Source organism: Diadema setosum, chromosome 1, assembly GCF_964275005.1.
Source record: "Diadema setosum chromosome 1, eeDiaSeto1, whole genome shotgun sequence".
Classification (NCBI taxonomy): Eukaryota; Metazoa; Echinodermata; class Echinoidea; order Diadematoida; family Diadematidae; genus Diadema; species Diadema setosum.
In genome coordinates this window covers 29,105,105-29,121,420 of record NC_092685.1, presented here as the reverse complement: position 1 = coordinate 29,121,420, position 16,316 = coordinate 29,105,105, and the positions used below count along the sequence as shown (strand labels likewise).

Sequence of the window (16,316 nt, the reverse complement as noted above, 5' to 3'; positions counted from 1 at the left end):
ATGAAATGGACGTATTTCGTGCCTGCTCCCCCACACACAGGACGTTCGGTCAATACACAGCCAGCTGAAAATTTCTTCTGACTGATCGCGTTCTTTATGCTCTGGTCGTCAAACATTCAATAATCATCAAAGCAAAAGAAAGCGTAGTCGATTTCGAAGGTATAAAATATCCACGGCTGGATACCAATGCCATACGTTTTGGTTATTGCCTTCTTCGAAGACTTGAAAGTCAAGACGAGTGAGCGAGATATCAATTACGGTGTAAATCAAAGAAAAAGAAGGGAACAACAACGACGGAATCTTACGACGCCTGGCATCCGGTTTAACGTTCACGAAGTCGTATGTGGCAGCTGTTCTGGGCTATTTGAGTCTCATAATTTCAGAACGTCGAGAAGTAATTAAATCGTAATGTATCCTCACACACACATCACTCTTTCGCCGTGTCCGTGGTGTGGAAAGAAGATAGTTCGCCATTCGCCTTGCCTATACACCAAGTAGAGAATGCTACGTGGATAGATAATTATATTGACTTGATATACTGCACATCAATAACCATCCCGTCAAAGGAATGATACTTAACAATCAATACTCGCGAAAAAAAAAGTAAGATTGGACGCGATAAGCCCGTCGAAGTTGTATTCTACGGATTTTCCTTTCATAATGATCTGACTGATAACCAAGTGCTCTGAAAGGATTGAAGCTATTACAAAAGCGATCAGATTTTACAGAAGTCATGCTTGTGTCCCCGGAGCAGTAAATGGGTGTATTTGAGGGCAAAATGTTACTTGATAAGAGTAAAAGCGAGCTGAGTGTAAAGCTCACAGCTTGGCTAGTGCATGAAGCGAAAAGATGTAGACATTTTCCTACAGGATTTACTGCGGACTGTATCGCCAAGTTCACATCAGAGTTAGATGGTGAATGAACACAATGTCGCAAAGCCGATTTCATCAACTGACTATTTCTAAGCAATGACCGAAAATGTGCTCTTTTGTGTAAACAAAAACCTTTTTTGAAGGACAAAACGTATCGCATTCTTGTCATAGTGAACAAAAGTGAAATTATCCGCTCTGCATGATATTTTGAAATTCAAATACGTCATGGATAAGCTGCTAGAATGTCGCACTCATCGCTTGAACGCGATGACACGAGCGGAGATCATGCCTGCCACCATGCTACAAGCCAGCAGCGTCAACGAACTCCAGACAATGCGGAGCAACGAGGCAGCACGAAAGCGGCTCGACTTCGATCTCGACGCCCTGTCGCGCCAGGAGAGCCGCCGGCTCGAGGGCATGGTCGCTGAGCAGCAGCGCACTCGGGAAGAGATCCACCGCGTACGAACTACGAAGAGTAGGAGCGTGGAAGAGTGGTTTGAGGCTTGCAGGGGCCGAGCGGAGAGGGAGAGGGAAGCCGACCGGAAAAGGATCAGGGAGACAATGATACTCGCTAAGAGACAGTCGATTGCCTTGGGATTAGCTGGAGAAGCCGCGCTCAGACGATCGGAGCGATCCTCTGGGATAATGGCGCCAAACCATCGCCTGGGCGGGTCGTCTGCTCTGTCTAATTCTTCATCGGAAAGTGACAAAGACAGTTGTGAATCCCAAAGGACAAACATTCACCAGAATGACACCATTCGGCAGCACCTCATGAGTAATACTTTGGACGATGAGTTTCGGCCGACAAAACATCGGCCTCGTCGACATCGTCTCCGTTCTCGTTTTCCACCCATCACTGGCTCTTGACTCGGAGGGATAATTTTAAAGACGATACGTCTCGACAAGGACAGCCTACGGTGTTCCCTGCCGTTCCGTACCTTGCCTAACATCTCACAGCGTTTCCCTTGATTATAAGTTGTAAAAACAGATAAAAAACTATCCGGTCCCTCGTAAGTTGAGAGAAATAATGATTTCCTATAATCATAACTTTGAAGCTAACTCAGGATGGTGCTGAAAATAATTACTGGTAACAAGTAAGATGGATGACAGAAAAGTACAATTGGTATAATGTGGGACCTACATCTTGAGTTCTTGGTTTGTCCATGGCGTTCTTATCTGATATTATCATATATCCAACATCCAGATTTAAATGGAAGAATGTGATGTCATAGGCGATGTGAGCGGGGAGGCAGCAAGCCAGGAAAATACCACTGTGTCGATATGCAACACTATATTAGCATAATAACATACCATAATCAGTTATACAGTTGTGTACTAATGTGTGCTCTATACAGTAAAGAGTAAACCCATTTACAATTTGTTTTGCATACTATCTTGTACTTGGGCTTGTGATGTTTATGCATATTCTCCCTTCGTTAATTACATACTGTATTTTGTACCACGGCTCAATCAACCCCAGATGAAAAACGTAAACACTGACATGTAACTACATGTACATAAATATGAAAGGAGTAAAATCTGGGTGAAGATCAATTTGCTAGCTCAGTCTATAATTGCGACTTTGCACTACCTTCTTTCTGTGAGAGTCGCCATCGTGAAGTCGAGAATATTGCTAATTCAGATTATCAATCTTGCTGGAAACTTAGAAATCTGGTGTTTATTAAAAAGAAACCAGTTCGTAGCTCATCGACTTCTGGCCTGAGCTTCAATGTAACGTAAACACTGACATGTAACTACATGTACATAAATATGAAAGGAGTAAAATCTGAGTGAAGATCAATTTGCTAGCTCAGTCTATACTTGCGACTTTGCACTACATGTACCTTCTTTCTGTGAGAGTCGCCATCGTGAAGTCCAGAAAATTGCTAATTCAGATTATCAATCTTGCTGGAAACTAAGAAATCTGGTGTTTATTATAAAGAAACCAGTTCGTAGCTCATCAACTTCTGGCCTGAGCTTCAAAGTCCAAGAATGTTCGCAGATTGAAAACATTGTTTGTTTACTTGTTAGTTTTTTTTTTCTTTTTTCTTTTTTTTTTTCTTTTTTTAGTAACATGGCGTTCAAGTATTTTCATTGATACATTCGATTTGAAATTAGCGATCTTCTGTATGCTTGACGGAATCTAAACTTCACTAATGCGTTGATCAGGTAACCAGCTCTCATGGCGCTTCTGTAGTAGGACTTTTAGCTCTAAGATGGGACAAACACTACTAACACATCATTAAAAAATTTTATACACTTGATTTCAAAACTTGAGCAGACCGACTCAGGAGACGGATGGGATCCTGAGGGGGGCGCACCGAGCGTGAATCCCCTCTTTATTTCTTATAAAAACAAAAGAAATAACAAGAAAAGGGGGGGGGGGCGTGCACCCCCATTTAATTTTGTAATGGTGCCTCCCCTTTACAGAATTCCTGGATCCGCCCCTGCTTAACCCGTTGTGTGCTTCGAGTGATGATCGACACAGTAAATCCCACGGTGTTGTACACACTGTCCTAAACACAGAAAGGTTTAAATGGCTTTCATGGTGAAGGATTACAAGACACCGTACAGGCACAGATACATTCAGTGAGCTACATGGACGTCTATTGCAGTGTTTACTGCACAATCATGACACATAAAGAAATTACTCACAAAAACTACTGCACTTTGTCTTTCCTTGTCTTGAGATGTTGGCTTTACTCTCGGATTGATCGACTTATAGAACCAAGGCCCTGTTTTATGGAGAGTTATAATTGATTATAAGGTTGATTTCTATTGTAAGTCTATGGCAGCCTGTGTGGACAGGAAATTTATAATCGATTGCATTTTTTGATAAAATGGGGCCCCAAGTGTTGCAATTAATGGGCTCTGCTTCCTACAGTGTTCTTGATCACATACATACAGTATAGCTAAAGAACTACTGTAGTATACTATTGGGATGTCTTCTAACACAAGCACAAACAAACAAAAACACACATACAAGCACTCACGTGAACAAACTGATTAAATCTTCTCACAGTGATTATGTATGCAGTCAGTGAAACCGTCCTGAACTCTCACATTTTTTATTTTTTAATGTAAGAAGAGAATACAAACAAAGTCACTGTCAAGCATTCATGTATACTGATAATTACTTTATTGTTATACTGCACAATACTGCTCTGCATTTGCTAAATGAACTATCAAATGATTTTTCTGGATACTTTATCCAAGCATACACAGTATATATAATACATTTATATTTCCCTTCAAACCAATGCATGTATGCCGAGAAAAAGCTGCCAAGTAGCAGCAATATACATCGCCTTTGTCTCATGACTTACTGTTCGCCTAATGGAATAAACTGGCCCGCATATTACATTTACATTTATCAATCAATAGTTAAGGCTTTTGACCAAATTCAACGATCTGGATTTTCATTGGCTATGCAAGCATCTACCTTGGGCAAGACACACTGGCCAAATATTAGACAATACAAGCTGTTCTTTTTGTTAAAATTCTTTCTAAGGAAAAAAAAAAAAAAACCTCTTCTTTTTTCGAGGCGGGGGGGGGGGGGGGGGGGCCTGAACAATCAATATAAAATTGTGCAAGCGAACAATTATCCATATCAATTGTGAATCAAATATATTACATGCATTAGTTTGCTAACTTGGTCAAACTGAAGTATTGGGACACAATCCTACCAGAGTGTTTACATGGATGTTTAGACTGTATGCTAGATGCACGGTGGGGGGGGGGGGGGGGGGGGGGGCAGTCTTCAGAATTAATGCATTTATTATAGCATAGAATGTGTGCATACACCTCATGGCAAGAGTGATATATTGTTCTCCTTACACCGACACCTACAATGGCATAATAGCATAATAGTAAGATATATCACTCCTTACTCCTTACAGTCGCTCTTCCGAGTGTACAAATATTTGGCCTTCATCCCAGCAATTTCCCTGTCCTTGTCTACTCCCCCCCCCCCCCCCCCCACCCCTGCCCTTCCATGACTGTGTACATGTGGGCAAATTTGCATAGGTCAATATGGGCAGGAGAGCAAATATATTGCAAGTTTGTTCTTACTAACATCTGAGAAAATGCAGGATATTGCTGCAATCACAGCACAACAACATACTTGTCTCTCTGTAAAGTACCTCTAGAACAGTACTACCGCTAGACATGAAATTTTGAATACTGTAAAAGTGGATATTTTCGCACAACTAATTTTTCGTGCTCGGCCTGGTAAGAAGAGTTTCGCATGTTTTAATTCCGTGGAATCAAGACATCAACTACTGGAACATATGGCAAGAAAAAAAAATTGTGTGCTTTTTATCTTCGCGCTAGTTTCTGGTTGCGCAAAATACGCGAAAATTTCAACACCGCGCAAATTTCCACTTTGACAGTAAGTCTTGTTTTGAAACATACATTTACTGCTGCCTGTTTCATGTTACACAAAGAAAATTGAGAGTTCATATCACAAACTGTACATCTACACATATGTAGCCATTATGATGTTCTCTGCACGTATTAAAGTGTTCACACAGTGAAAAAGGGGGAGTCATAGTAAGCATTAAGAGAATATGAGTTGAAATGTGTGTAAGTTCTCACAGACATAAACATGTGGCAAACTGCATGTCATTTGGGTTCAGCAGTTAAATACATTGTAGCATTGGGCTTTGTGCAAATGTATAAAGTACTAATGCCTTGAATATTGATGCTTTTGTCCTAGATTTGAATACCATTAGCTTTGTTAAGTCCTTGATTTCTTGGTAACATTTTGTGCCTTTCCTGCAACAATTTATTTGGTCATACCTACACAATTATTGTTGGAAATATTCGCTGAATTCCATTCCTGGATTCCTCACAGCTTCCTTCAGTCCTGAAGAAAATATACTTGAATTCCTTCTTCAGGTTCATTCACTTGGTCAAATATATGCTCTCATCTGGAAATGTGCTTTGTAATCCTTTCAAGATACACAGTTTTCTTCAGTTATTTGGAAAAGAAATACAGAGGCATCCTCAAGATCCATTCCATTGTCCATATCTAATAGTTCTGGATATAACCTTTGCATTGATCCCAAGCACTATTAAACAAGATCTACGCTGGTTGGGGAAATTATGAAGTTGGAACTGGTCTAGCTTCTGGTCCCGGAGGCAGATGAAATCTTTGGAGAATTGCTGCCGCTGGTTTCATCCGGCAGTGAGAGAAGGTCGTCGTACTGTATGTGGACCGCATCACCGCAGACATTGATCAGGCATTGGCACTGTGCACAAACATCCATTCCAAGAAAGGTGAGTCTTCAATACCACACATCACAAGCAAGATTTCACATCACGAATGTTATCTGGTTTGGAAACAGACTCTTAAAACTATTAAATTAGCAGAAACTGCAGGGATATTGTCAATGAACAAACTCTTCACAGACTTACAGATTGAATGCTGAGTTAAAACCAATTCACTCTTACTTTATACACCAGAGAGTGGTTTCTTTTCCGGCATCAGCAGTGAACAAGAAAGTTTGTATTGTCAACTGAAGTAATAATTTTCAAGAATAATTTTCATTTTCAAGGAACTGTGCAAGTTGCATCGTGAAATAATATCTACTCCAGGAATTGAGAAGGGTTCAGTCAATATATGACATTCTTATCATCTGGTTTCACCAAACTGGTATTTCGTGCAGCAGTTAACCCATTGAGGACAGGCTGATTTTGCTACAACACGCATTTCCCATAGACACTTGCCGAAGTATACTCGGGATTAGTCCTCAACTGGTTAAACAGTGAAACTGTCTCCCGTTATTCTGACGACATGATTCTATGTGACATATAAGAACATGGTATCCTTTCTCCTCCAAGCAGATAAATAGATGAATGGATAAACAAGCAAACAAACACCACAGACAAAACAAATTAAGGAATGAATGCACATATGAATGAATATATAAATGATTAGAACTATAGAGAACATCTCTGGATTGAATTTATGGATAAATATCTTTTTGCTTTAAATAGGGATTTAGATGGTGATACACAGATTTTGTGTATGCAAATAAAGGCCTAAAGCCAAACCATAGTTCTCAGAAGGGTCTAAAATTCATCTCCCACCTTTTGGAAGTTGCTTGCAATACATCGAAAGAGTCTGCCAAGAAACTTGTCTGGCTAATGCAATTTGCTAGGATAATGAGATGTATTGGAGTATTTTGAGATCAAAAGGGTAAAATGTTTTCAATTGATTTTTTTTTTCTTGACACAGCCTCCCCATTCAGCAGTGGGAAGGTAGACTGTTACATGATGATTGATCATGCCCTAGCAATCACATTTTTCAAACAAGCTGCAAGTGTTTCATTCTAAAGCAGAAGAGTGGAAGATGCTGCTGCAGACCGAATTTGTTGATCATCACTAATTGATTTTAGAAAATTGCATACATGTACCAACCACAATGGGGTATGCTCTGAGACTGGAGTACTTCTGGTGAATCTTTTCTTTAATAAATTTTGCATTTTCGTCATTACCCAACTGAAATTGTGCTATCATAGCAGAATTTCACACATTTCTAATCTAATGCACATGTGTACATTTTTAGAACAAAAATCGACAGTTCTGCAAGTATTTGAGAATTTCATTTTCCCTTTCACTCATGAACGAGGCAAAGTGGTGCTGACCTGGTTCTTGTGAGGGTTGTCCTCCATAAGACAGTCCACCAGAGTGTAGGTGACCAAGGCGTTGCCACCAAGAGCCGCCACGTGGCGTCTCACGATGGCGTTCACCTCGGCGATGAAGCTCCTCATGAATCCGCTCACACCACCGGACTAGGAAAAGAATGGGGATGAGGCGGACATTGTGAATTGACAAAAACATGTGATATCCTGTGATCAAAGTTACGAAAGTTAAAATCTAGTACGATTATGATGTCTTATTCTTAAATCACACACTACTACATAAACAAATGCACACAAAAATGGATCTTATCCGGTATCTCCTGTTTGATGCAAATGGTGTGCCACCTTCAGTGGTAATAAGCAAAGAGCAATATGATTGAATACCAAAGGCCCACCACTGTATTGAACACTGGTCTAATGAGAAATGGTCTTTACTCTTGCTGTATTGTGAGACAAGACAATGATGCATCATATTTTCATCTTTATATGAAAACAATCATCCATGGAAACACTCACTAACTATTGCGCGATATGTTGGAGAAGTGTTATTTACTAACTAGTTCTCCCTTTTAAAGAACCATGTTCCAGTATAAACAGAACACATTTACAGGGGCACTGTGAATGTCTCTATTTATCTACCTAGCTCTTGCAAACAAGTGATGTTTATTAAGTCGATAACCTTCTTTCACATCAAGATTTGAATTGTGGGCAATTAGAATACTCACCTCTCTGACTGATGTTGTCTCACGGATGAAGAAGAGGTTGAGGTTGCCGAGGTAACGGTCGATGGTTGCTCCCGGTATGATGGACAGTGGTGTTATGAGAACTTCAGGTCGCCATGACAACTTACCCTGTACAGCAGGAAGAGTTATGACTGGGTGATAACATATATATTCTGCATGCATTTCTAATATGTCTGACTGACAGGATGAACATTTACCATGATGTATTGCATTGATAATCACAGATTCAAATGAGGATATTTCACAAATGTCAAGAAATACTGTAAAAGAGGACACTTTTGCGAGAGTAATTTTTCGTGCTCAGCGAGTGAAGTGGAATTTTGCGTGTTTTCAATTCCACGGAATCATAAATATTGTATCTGCATGCTTTAATATTTCGGGCCAGTTTCTGGTGGCACAAAAATTTCTACACCACAAAAATTTCCACTTTTACGGCAAGAGATTATTTTTCATTGTCAATTATAACATCATCCTAACTGCACAAGATCTCTGCAAGCCAGTGTGATAGCATACATATACAAATATACATTCAATTGGGATAAAATGCAAGGATATTACTACAGGAGTTAGAAGAAAATCATTATGTTGGTTAACTAATTAGGACCTGTAAGAGATGATTTGAACAAAACTGCACTATGTAAATTTAAAGAATACAGTGCATACTTGGATAGAAATAACATTCAATGGCCAATCATGTGAACATTTGTGACTGCAACTGTATATGGAAAGTAGTCTACTTTAATCGGGCTCCACATAATTGTAAGAACCACATAATTCTGTACATTTGTAATGTCACAAGTAGTTTGCACTTTAAAAATCTGTTATTATCCTTTCTGTTTTTTTAAACCCATAACACTAGTTTTGATTTCAATGACTTACCCCCAGCTGAATTCTTCTCTCTAGTCGCATTGGCTCAGATTCTACTGTGTATAGTGGAGGAAAAAGAAAATGCTTGCTTTGTATCAGTGAGTTTATATAATATGTACTAGCATGAATCTGACTGTGATAGCAAGCTTTCACGATCCAGGCCAAGGTGTATTTTGACACAAAGAATTAACCAAAATGTTTCTAAACAGCATAGACTCTAACATTCATGGCATGGCATGGAAATTCATACTGCTGCCTACACAGACCCTTGAAGAACCAAGTACTGTATACGCCGAATATTTCGCGAGGTTTTTATTTTCGCGAATTTCGCGAGTCAGGTGCTATTCGTGAAATTAAAGACACGCGAAAATATTGACACTGATCCCGATGTGAATATGACGTACGCGCGTATACTTCTCCGTTCAGTACATGACTCCACGATCGCGAATTTAACCACTCACGAAATCGTCGGGAATTCCCGATTTGCAAAAATTTAGAATAAATATATGGCGTATACAGTATACAAAAATCAAAACAAGAGCTGTTATACTGGGTCCAGTTACTGCAAGTCCTTATGATGACATCTTGGTTGATTTATTATCTCTTTAGATGACAAACCAACAATGATGACGATGATTCATCTTTGGATAGATACCACACCACATCAGAGTGACAGAAGGAGATACAATATTAACACCTGACTACCCTGAAATTCAATAAAAAAAATAAGAATGAATAGGAATAAATATTGAAAAAAAAAATTCACTCAAGTAACATACATCACTATTGGCAGGTATTAACAAAAATAGGAATACAAGGCTGGATAAAGCCTTGCCTTTTCAGGTCAAAAAGAAAAAGAAAAACGAATAGGAATTAACTGTTAGATAAAAATAGCGGGCAGGTGTGAATTCATAAGTCACAATCGGACAGGTTTATGATGACGAACCCATGATCTGCTAGCAAACTGAGAAATTTGTAGCTATGTTTACAACTGGTTAAATACAAAAGTCGCAAGTGGCATGAATTGGTAGCAAAGGAATCTATCCCATCATGAGCTCCATTCTCTTGATCTGCAAAAACAGCCGCTCCTTTCCTCCTGACACTGCATGTGATCATGCATTTACATTGTGGGGTTTAATAAATAGTGATAAATACACTGGAATCCGGTTCGCAATGAAGTGACCAACGTATTCTACACATACAGTTGTGTATAAAGTGCACCATGTACTGGTACAGAACAACTTTCATGTGTATATTCACACACAAGGACAACAAATAGCTTAACTTTTGGTTTAATATTAAAACAGTCTTCTCCCCTTCAACACAGATCAAAACTCTTCCTTTTTTTTTTTCGTTCATCAAAATTACTAAGAAATAGAAAAATGCGAGACAATTGTTGTGCGCATGGCAGAATGTTGTTAACGCGCTTCCCTGCACATGGCAGAATGTTGTTAACCCTATGCGCACTCCCACAGCCTAGCGACTATCTGCCATGCACAGGGAAGTGCGTTAATGACAATATGCCATGTGCACGTTGAAATATCCTACCTATCTACACACTGTGATCATGTATCACATTCTGCAACAGCTATGTTTTTTACAGTGTGAAAGCCGATAAAACCCAAACAAATCGAGTTGAAAGTCATGTCAAACTACCTTTGGATGCTGGTTGTTGTTGCGAGTTTGTCTCCGACACTTCGTCCATGGAGAACATCATTTCTGAATCCATTGATGGCTTTGCAGATCCTGGGTCAGATGTAATCAAACACAACATGAATGAAGATTTTTTTCTCCCTCCATGTGTCTGTCAGTCTGTCTGTCTGTCTGTCTCTTTCTCTAACTTTCTCTCTTTGCATATCCGTCTAATTCTTTGTTCAATCTGCACAGAATTCACAAAAGACTACTGTAAAACCACAAATTTTTGTGTGCATACAACTTTCACAAATTTCACATGGGGTCAAGATTTGCAAAAGTACAGTGCACACGAAAGTGTTTTGTCCACGTAATATATTGACCGCATTGAGTGCATTTCAAGTTGATTTCTCAATTCCAACTTTTTTTTTTTCTAATCATTCTGTTTGATAACTTTTGTTTGTTAAGTTTTGTCATGCATGTATATGTGGTAAACATTGCAATGTGAATGTAATTTCTTCACCTACATTGCTCACTTATAAGTTATGTAAGCATTATGATAAATTTTCTTGATTGAAAAGAACATTTTTTTTTTAAATTGGACTGGATTAAGTTACGTTACCTTTTTGCACTGGAACATTTTTTGCAATGGGCTTCACGCCAACCACAGCTGTAGTCAACCATATCTGAAAGCAAAAAATAGATAAGTTATCATTGTCAACAGCTACAAATAGAAGAGAAAGATGGGAACAAAAGTGACTATGTTTTCATATTGATGATAAAATATTTGTCAATGTCTTTCTTTGGTTTCAATTAATTTCTTGTTTTCCACAACCACAGTACATAGTTAGAAACATTGTATATACCACAACATGGCAATACGAAAGAAATCAGGCTTCGATCAACTTTTAATAATTCATGGACAAGCCAAGTGATAGTCATGCTGTTTTCTCCCTGCGGTCTGCTGGTCTTGCGATTACTGGATGAAAGCATGCTCACAAATTGTTAGAGGCTGGTAGCAGACTAACCTCCGTTGTATGATCCCCCCCCCCCCCCCCCCCCCAACCAAGGAAAGGTTTCTGTGTCATAGCATGCCAATAACTTGCATGAATTGAAAACAGTGAGGTGTATGAAGCATTCTACATCCGACGACATGTACAACACTCGCTGAAAAATCAGCATCTGGTTTGTCGTACAACGTACCTGTATGATTTCATCTTCATCCAGGATGAATTCTATGTCCATGTTACACAGACAGCATGGTGTCAGGTTCCGGAGCTTGAAGCAAATCCCCTGAGGGTGAAAAACAGAAATATCAAACGGGGCAATGACATGAAATAAAAAGATTTAAAAAAAAAAATATGGGAGCACGGGAATGATTACTCAGCATGCCAAGTCAGAAAGGTCGCCAGATTTTTATTATGCAATCATCTACAATCTTGATGGGGAGTTGCACATGCAAGTTTGGGATGGCTGTTCACGTAATCTAATTCCTTCTTCAAAGATACATAGAGGCTACTGTCAGGAGTGCGACCGACACATCTTCATAAGATACAATAACAATACTTCCTACTTATATTACCATTACAGCTTGAAAGTGACATCTTTCGCCTCAGTGAGTTTGGTGATCTTTAACCTTTGATCTTTGACCTAGCAGTTTTGGCCTAAAATCTATTCAATACTTCTACACCTCATACACCATGCTTGGACCACGTATCATTAAAATCCCCCATAGGGGTTTTCCTACATAATGGTATGTGATAAAGGGTCTGGAACAACTGGACAGACAGACAGACAGACAACCTGAATTAAACATATCTCAAGCAGCCTTTGGGTCAGAAGCACAAAAAATGACTGTAAGCAGCCGAGCTGGACTTGACAGAGGGTTCATCTCTATGATTGCTTTACCACATGGTCAACTGATTAATGGACCAACCTGTATCATTTCTTGGATGAGTCCTGTCACAACTTTGGTGGTTCCACAGGTATCGGAAAGGGATGACCTACGCATCATGGTGATGGTCTGTGACATCAACATATACACACAAAAAGGAATTTATTCAAAATTGAGGGTTATTTCTCCCCATGAACTACAAAGATTTGCAAGAATGTATTTTACTTTCTTCCTCTATGCGTGCCCTTATTATTAGAACTTACCTATGTCAGTGTTCATTTCAATTTTTGAAAATGTATGAAATTGAAGTGAACATTGAAATAAAGTTAATTAAATGGTTGTGAAAAACAACACACACACAAAATGAAATCCCAACACTTTCTTCCACATTCATGCCTTGCAAACTTAATTTGAAATGAAGCAGATCCATGGACAGAGTCTCTCAGGTTTCAACAATGAGGTTCAGAATTAGACTTTCCTCATTCTGGCCTTTCAACATGTAGGTTGAGGAGGAAATCCTCGATGAGGTAGCAAAGTATTTAAAAGGTGACAGATCACAGAGTCAGCCGGCATTTGAGGAGAAGAGTAATCCCACAACCAGAAATGTCCTGTTTGTTGATTTAAACTGCTGTGTGCATAATCATGACATAGGTGAATGGGGAATTAAAAAAAAAAAATAAAAAAATAGCTCGTGTATGGTGATTGTTTCAGACCAGAACTTTGCAATGGCTTCATAATCATTCTCTGACAAACTTACCTGTAGATGTTGGGTAGGCTCCATGTTCCCTGGAAACACCTCTGTACTGCAACTCAGAAAACCTATAGCAACGATGAAGTGGAGAAATTACAGAAAGGGGAAGCAAGTACGCACACAAATAAAAACAAAAACAAAGACAAAGATTTAAAAAAAAAAGTAGCCATTGGTATTACAATTTGCAATGACAGTATTAGTCTCCGAGTCAGCTAAAATTCTCTATGATGCAGGGGCCTTCTGTGCTGCAACAAGCTAAAGTAAACAATATAGACTATATGAATAAATGATATAAAAAGAATTAGAAGACATACCTTGGGGTAGGTCCTGCTCAAAGAGTTCAATCACAGATTCTGTGTCCTCAATGTCATCAATCTAATAGGAGCAAAAAGACAACAACATTACAATGGCACAGACACACTGATCTTTCAAAGTGCAAAGAGAGTGTTTGAACATGATGGAATTTGCTTTCATCCAAACGACATGACAATTTTTGTTATTCCACACTTTTGTGTCTGCTGGTAAAGTGGATTCAGCATCATCCCCATCAAAAACTTTTGGAGTTTCATTAATAGCCTAATTCACTGATGTTCTAAAATTCACAGGAAGGGTATCATAACGTCACAGCATCCATGCAACTTTGACAGGCATTATTCAGTGACTGTTTTACTCGTCATATTGCTGCCATTGTTGTTTTTCAATGAACTGCCAGTGCACTTCCAATAATGACATCAGACCATTCTCACAATGCAGTAAGAGAAATGTAGTCTTAAATATGAAAGATCATGAGAGAGCACATATAGCTAAGTACAGTACAACTCAAAACAAAGGTAGGGGCACATAAAAAATAAACAGAAGTAGCAGGAGTAGAAGCTGAAGATGAAAAAAAAAAACAAGAAGATGAAGTCACAGGAAGAGAGGGACACATGTACACAGAAAAGGAGACTACTGTAAAACCAGAAATTTTCTCATGCATAAACCTTTCGCAAATTCAGCAAGGAGCCAGTATTCGCGAGAGTAAAATGCAAGCAAAACTTTTGTCTACACAATCCAGTACATGTAATAATTATACTCATAATTTTTTCACTGTCAGCAGTTCACGAAAGTGTCATGCAGCTATAAAAGGTTGTCAGCTCCAATTCGTGAAAGTTTCATACGGCAAACGTTTCTGGTTTTACAGTATTACGAGGAGGCTGAGATTTGATCTACGAGGACTGACCTCTATGACAAAGGTTTCCCTGTGACCAGAGGAAAGCTGAGGATCAGGCAGCTCCTCGGTGCTGGTGTGGCCCGTGGGCGCCCCGTCAACTTCTGCACCGCTGCTCTCCTGTCAAGAAGCCAAATGAGAGTTGAATCCTGTGTTTCTGACTCAAACACAAAACTGAACTTCATCCTTAACACATTCCCTTATTCCTTCAAACTTGCTTCCTCTTTGTGATAATTCTCAACATAAATTTGTATACTTTCTATGTTGCAACAGTCTTTGTACATCAAATTTCATTCTTGTATTCTGGCCAGACTGACATGATAAGCAAGATGTGCTGAAGTAGCTCTATTTTGCAGATAACCACATTCAAGTTTCAAGTTTCAAGTTTATTTTTCCACATCTCATAAAACTTGGAAGAGGAAGTCACACAGAAATGTGGATTATTGTAAAGCACGTCATGAGTCTGGTTCTTTCAAGTTTAGCTCTTGGATGCTCTTGGAACTGCATATTAATGTGTAAACACTACAGACAGAACTTGGAGGGAAGGGATTCCTGACATGCTCTACAAAAATTCTCATTTCTCTTTGACCACTGAAGCAAATTGAATGGGGTTTTCTGTAAGATGTGGGCAAATGAGTTATAGTTTCATACCCTGACATTGTCTTTGGATTGCTTCCCTATTTTCAAAGTAATCATTGCGGAAGTTACCGTAGTAATTTTTTTTTTTTTTTTTTTTGGGGGGGGGGGGCGGGGGGGGGGGGGGGACATACGGTATTGTAGTAGTAAGAATTCATATTCAGAAACACACAGCACAGTCCAAGACACATAAACACTTATACACACAAACACAATCACATACACACTATGGGTACACACACACACACACACACACACACAAGCAAACACACATACATACACACATACAGAAATGACACAACAATGCATCGACAGTGTGGAAGGTTCAATTTCACGAACAGAAGCAAACAAAGCAAATCAAATCTCGCCACATCTTGCAGCAGTTACCAACCAATGTAGGCCTATGAATAGCGAAAATGCTGATGAGATTACATAATTTACCTTGCTACACTGTAATTGTCTTTCCCAGACTGCTTTATACAATTGTATGAACACTGTTTACCTGTGGATGACTGAGACCATAGGTCTCTTTATTTCTGGAGGTGATTGCATCCAATCTCTCCTGGAAAATCTGCACCTGTTTGTCCGTTGTGCCACTTGTGTCCTGCAAAGTGCAATGACACAGAACATGGGTATCCTTGATAACCAATCTCTGTAGACATATATTGATTACATGCATTAATCTTCCTCTCACTTTACTGTGTAGAATACAGATTAGAAGAGCAAGAGTCTGACATAATGTTATTGCAGTGTATTAGAGTTTATGGACGTTTCTTTTCCTACTGCCTAGTAACAAAAAAATTCATTCACCTACTCCTTCCCATTAAAGGCATAATTTACCACTTGCAGATGAAAGAAAAACCCAGCATTAGTACTTTAAAATAGTTCTAAATGTGAGTTACGGACAGAAACAACCACAGTAAAAATTTCAATCCATATAATTGATGTTACATATTGTTAAATACACAAAATAAAAATGTTTCCAGACTAAACTGTCTACAGTTATGGTTTATTGAGAAAAATATTGACATCTCCTTATATTTTAGTCTTTATTAGGTGATACGCTA

The 16,316-nt window shown here is 39.0% G+C and overlaps 1 protein-coding gene across 2 annotated transcripts in view; it reads right to left on the bottom strand.

The window, feature by feature from the left end:
- Positions 1-4,440: 4,440 nt before the first annotated feature.
- LOC140229360 (C2 domain-containing protein 5-like) overlaps positions 4,441-16,316 on the bottom strand; it is a 36,896-nt gene continuing 25,020 nt past the window's right edge. For both annotated transcript variants that reach the window (XM_072309648.1, XM_072309649.1), the window contains 12 exons: positions 15,752-15,853; positions 14,626-14,733; positions 13,721-13,781; positions 13,413-13,474; positions 12,698-12,784; positions 11,965-12,054; positions 11,384-11,447; positions 10,786-10,875; positions 9,142-9,182; positions 8,245-8,370; positions 7,523-7,669; positions 4,441-6,124 (listed from right to left, as the gene is read on the bottom strand). In XM_072309648.1, coding sequence (XP_072165749.1) covers positions 5,996-6,124; positions 7,523-7,669; positions 8,245-8,370; positions 9,142-9,182; positions 10,786-10,875; positions 11,384-11,447; positions 11,965-12,054; positions 12,698-12,784; positions 13,413-13,474; positions 13,721-13,781; positions 14,626-14,733; positions 15,752-15,853 — 1,107 coding nt within the window. In that variant the 3' untranslated portion in view covers positions 4,441-5,995. The remainder of the gene's footprint in view (positions 6,125-7,522; positions 7,670-8,244; positions 8,371-9,141; positions 9,183-10,785; positions 10,876-11,383; positions 11,448-11,964; positions 12,055-12,697; positions 12,785-13,412; positions 13,475-13,720; positions 13,782-14,625; positions 14,734-15,751; positions 15,854-16,316) is intronic.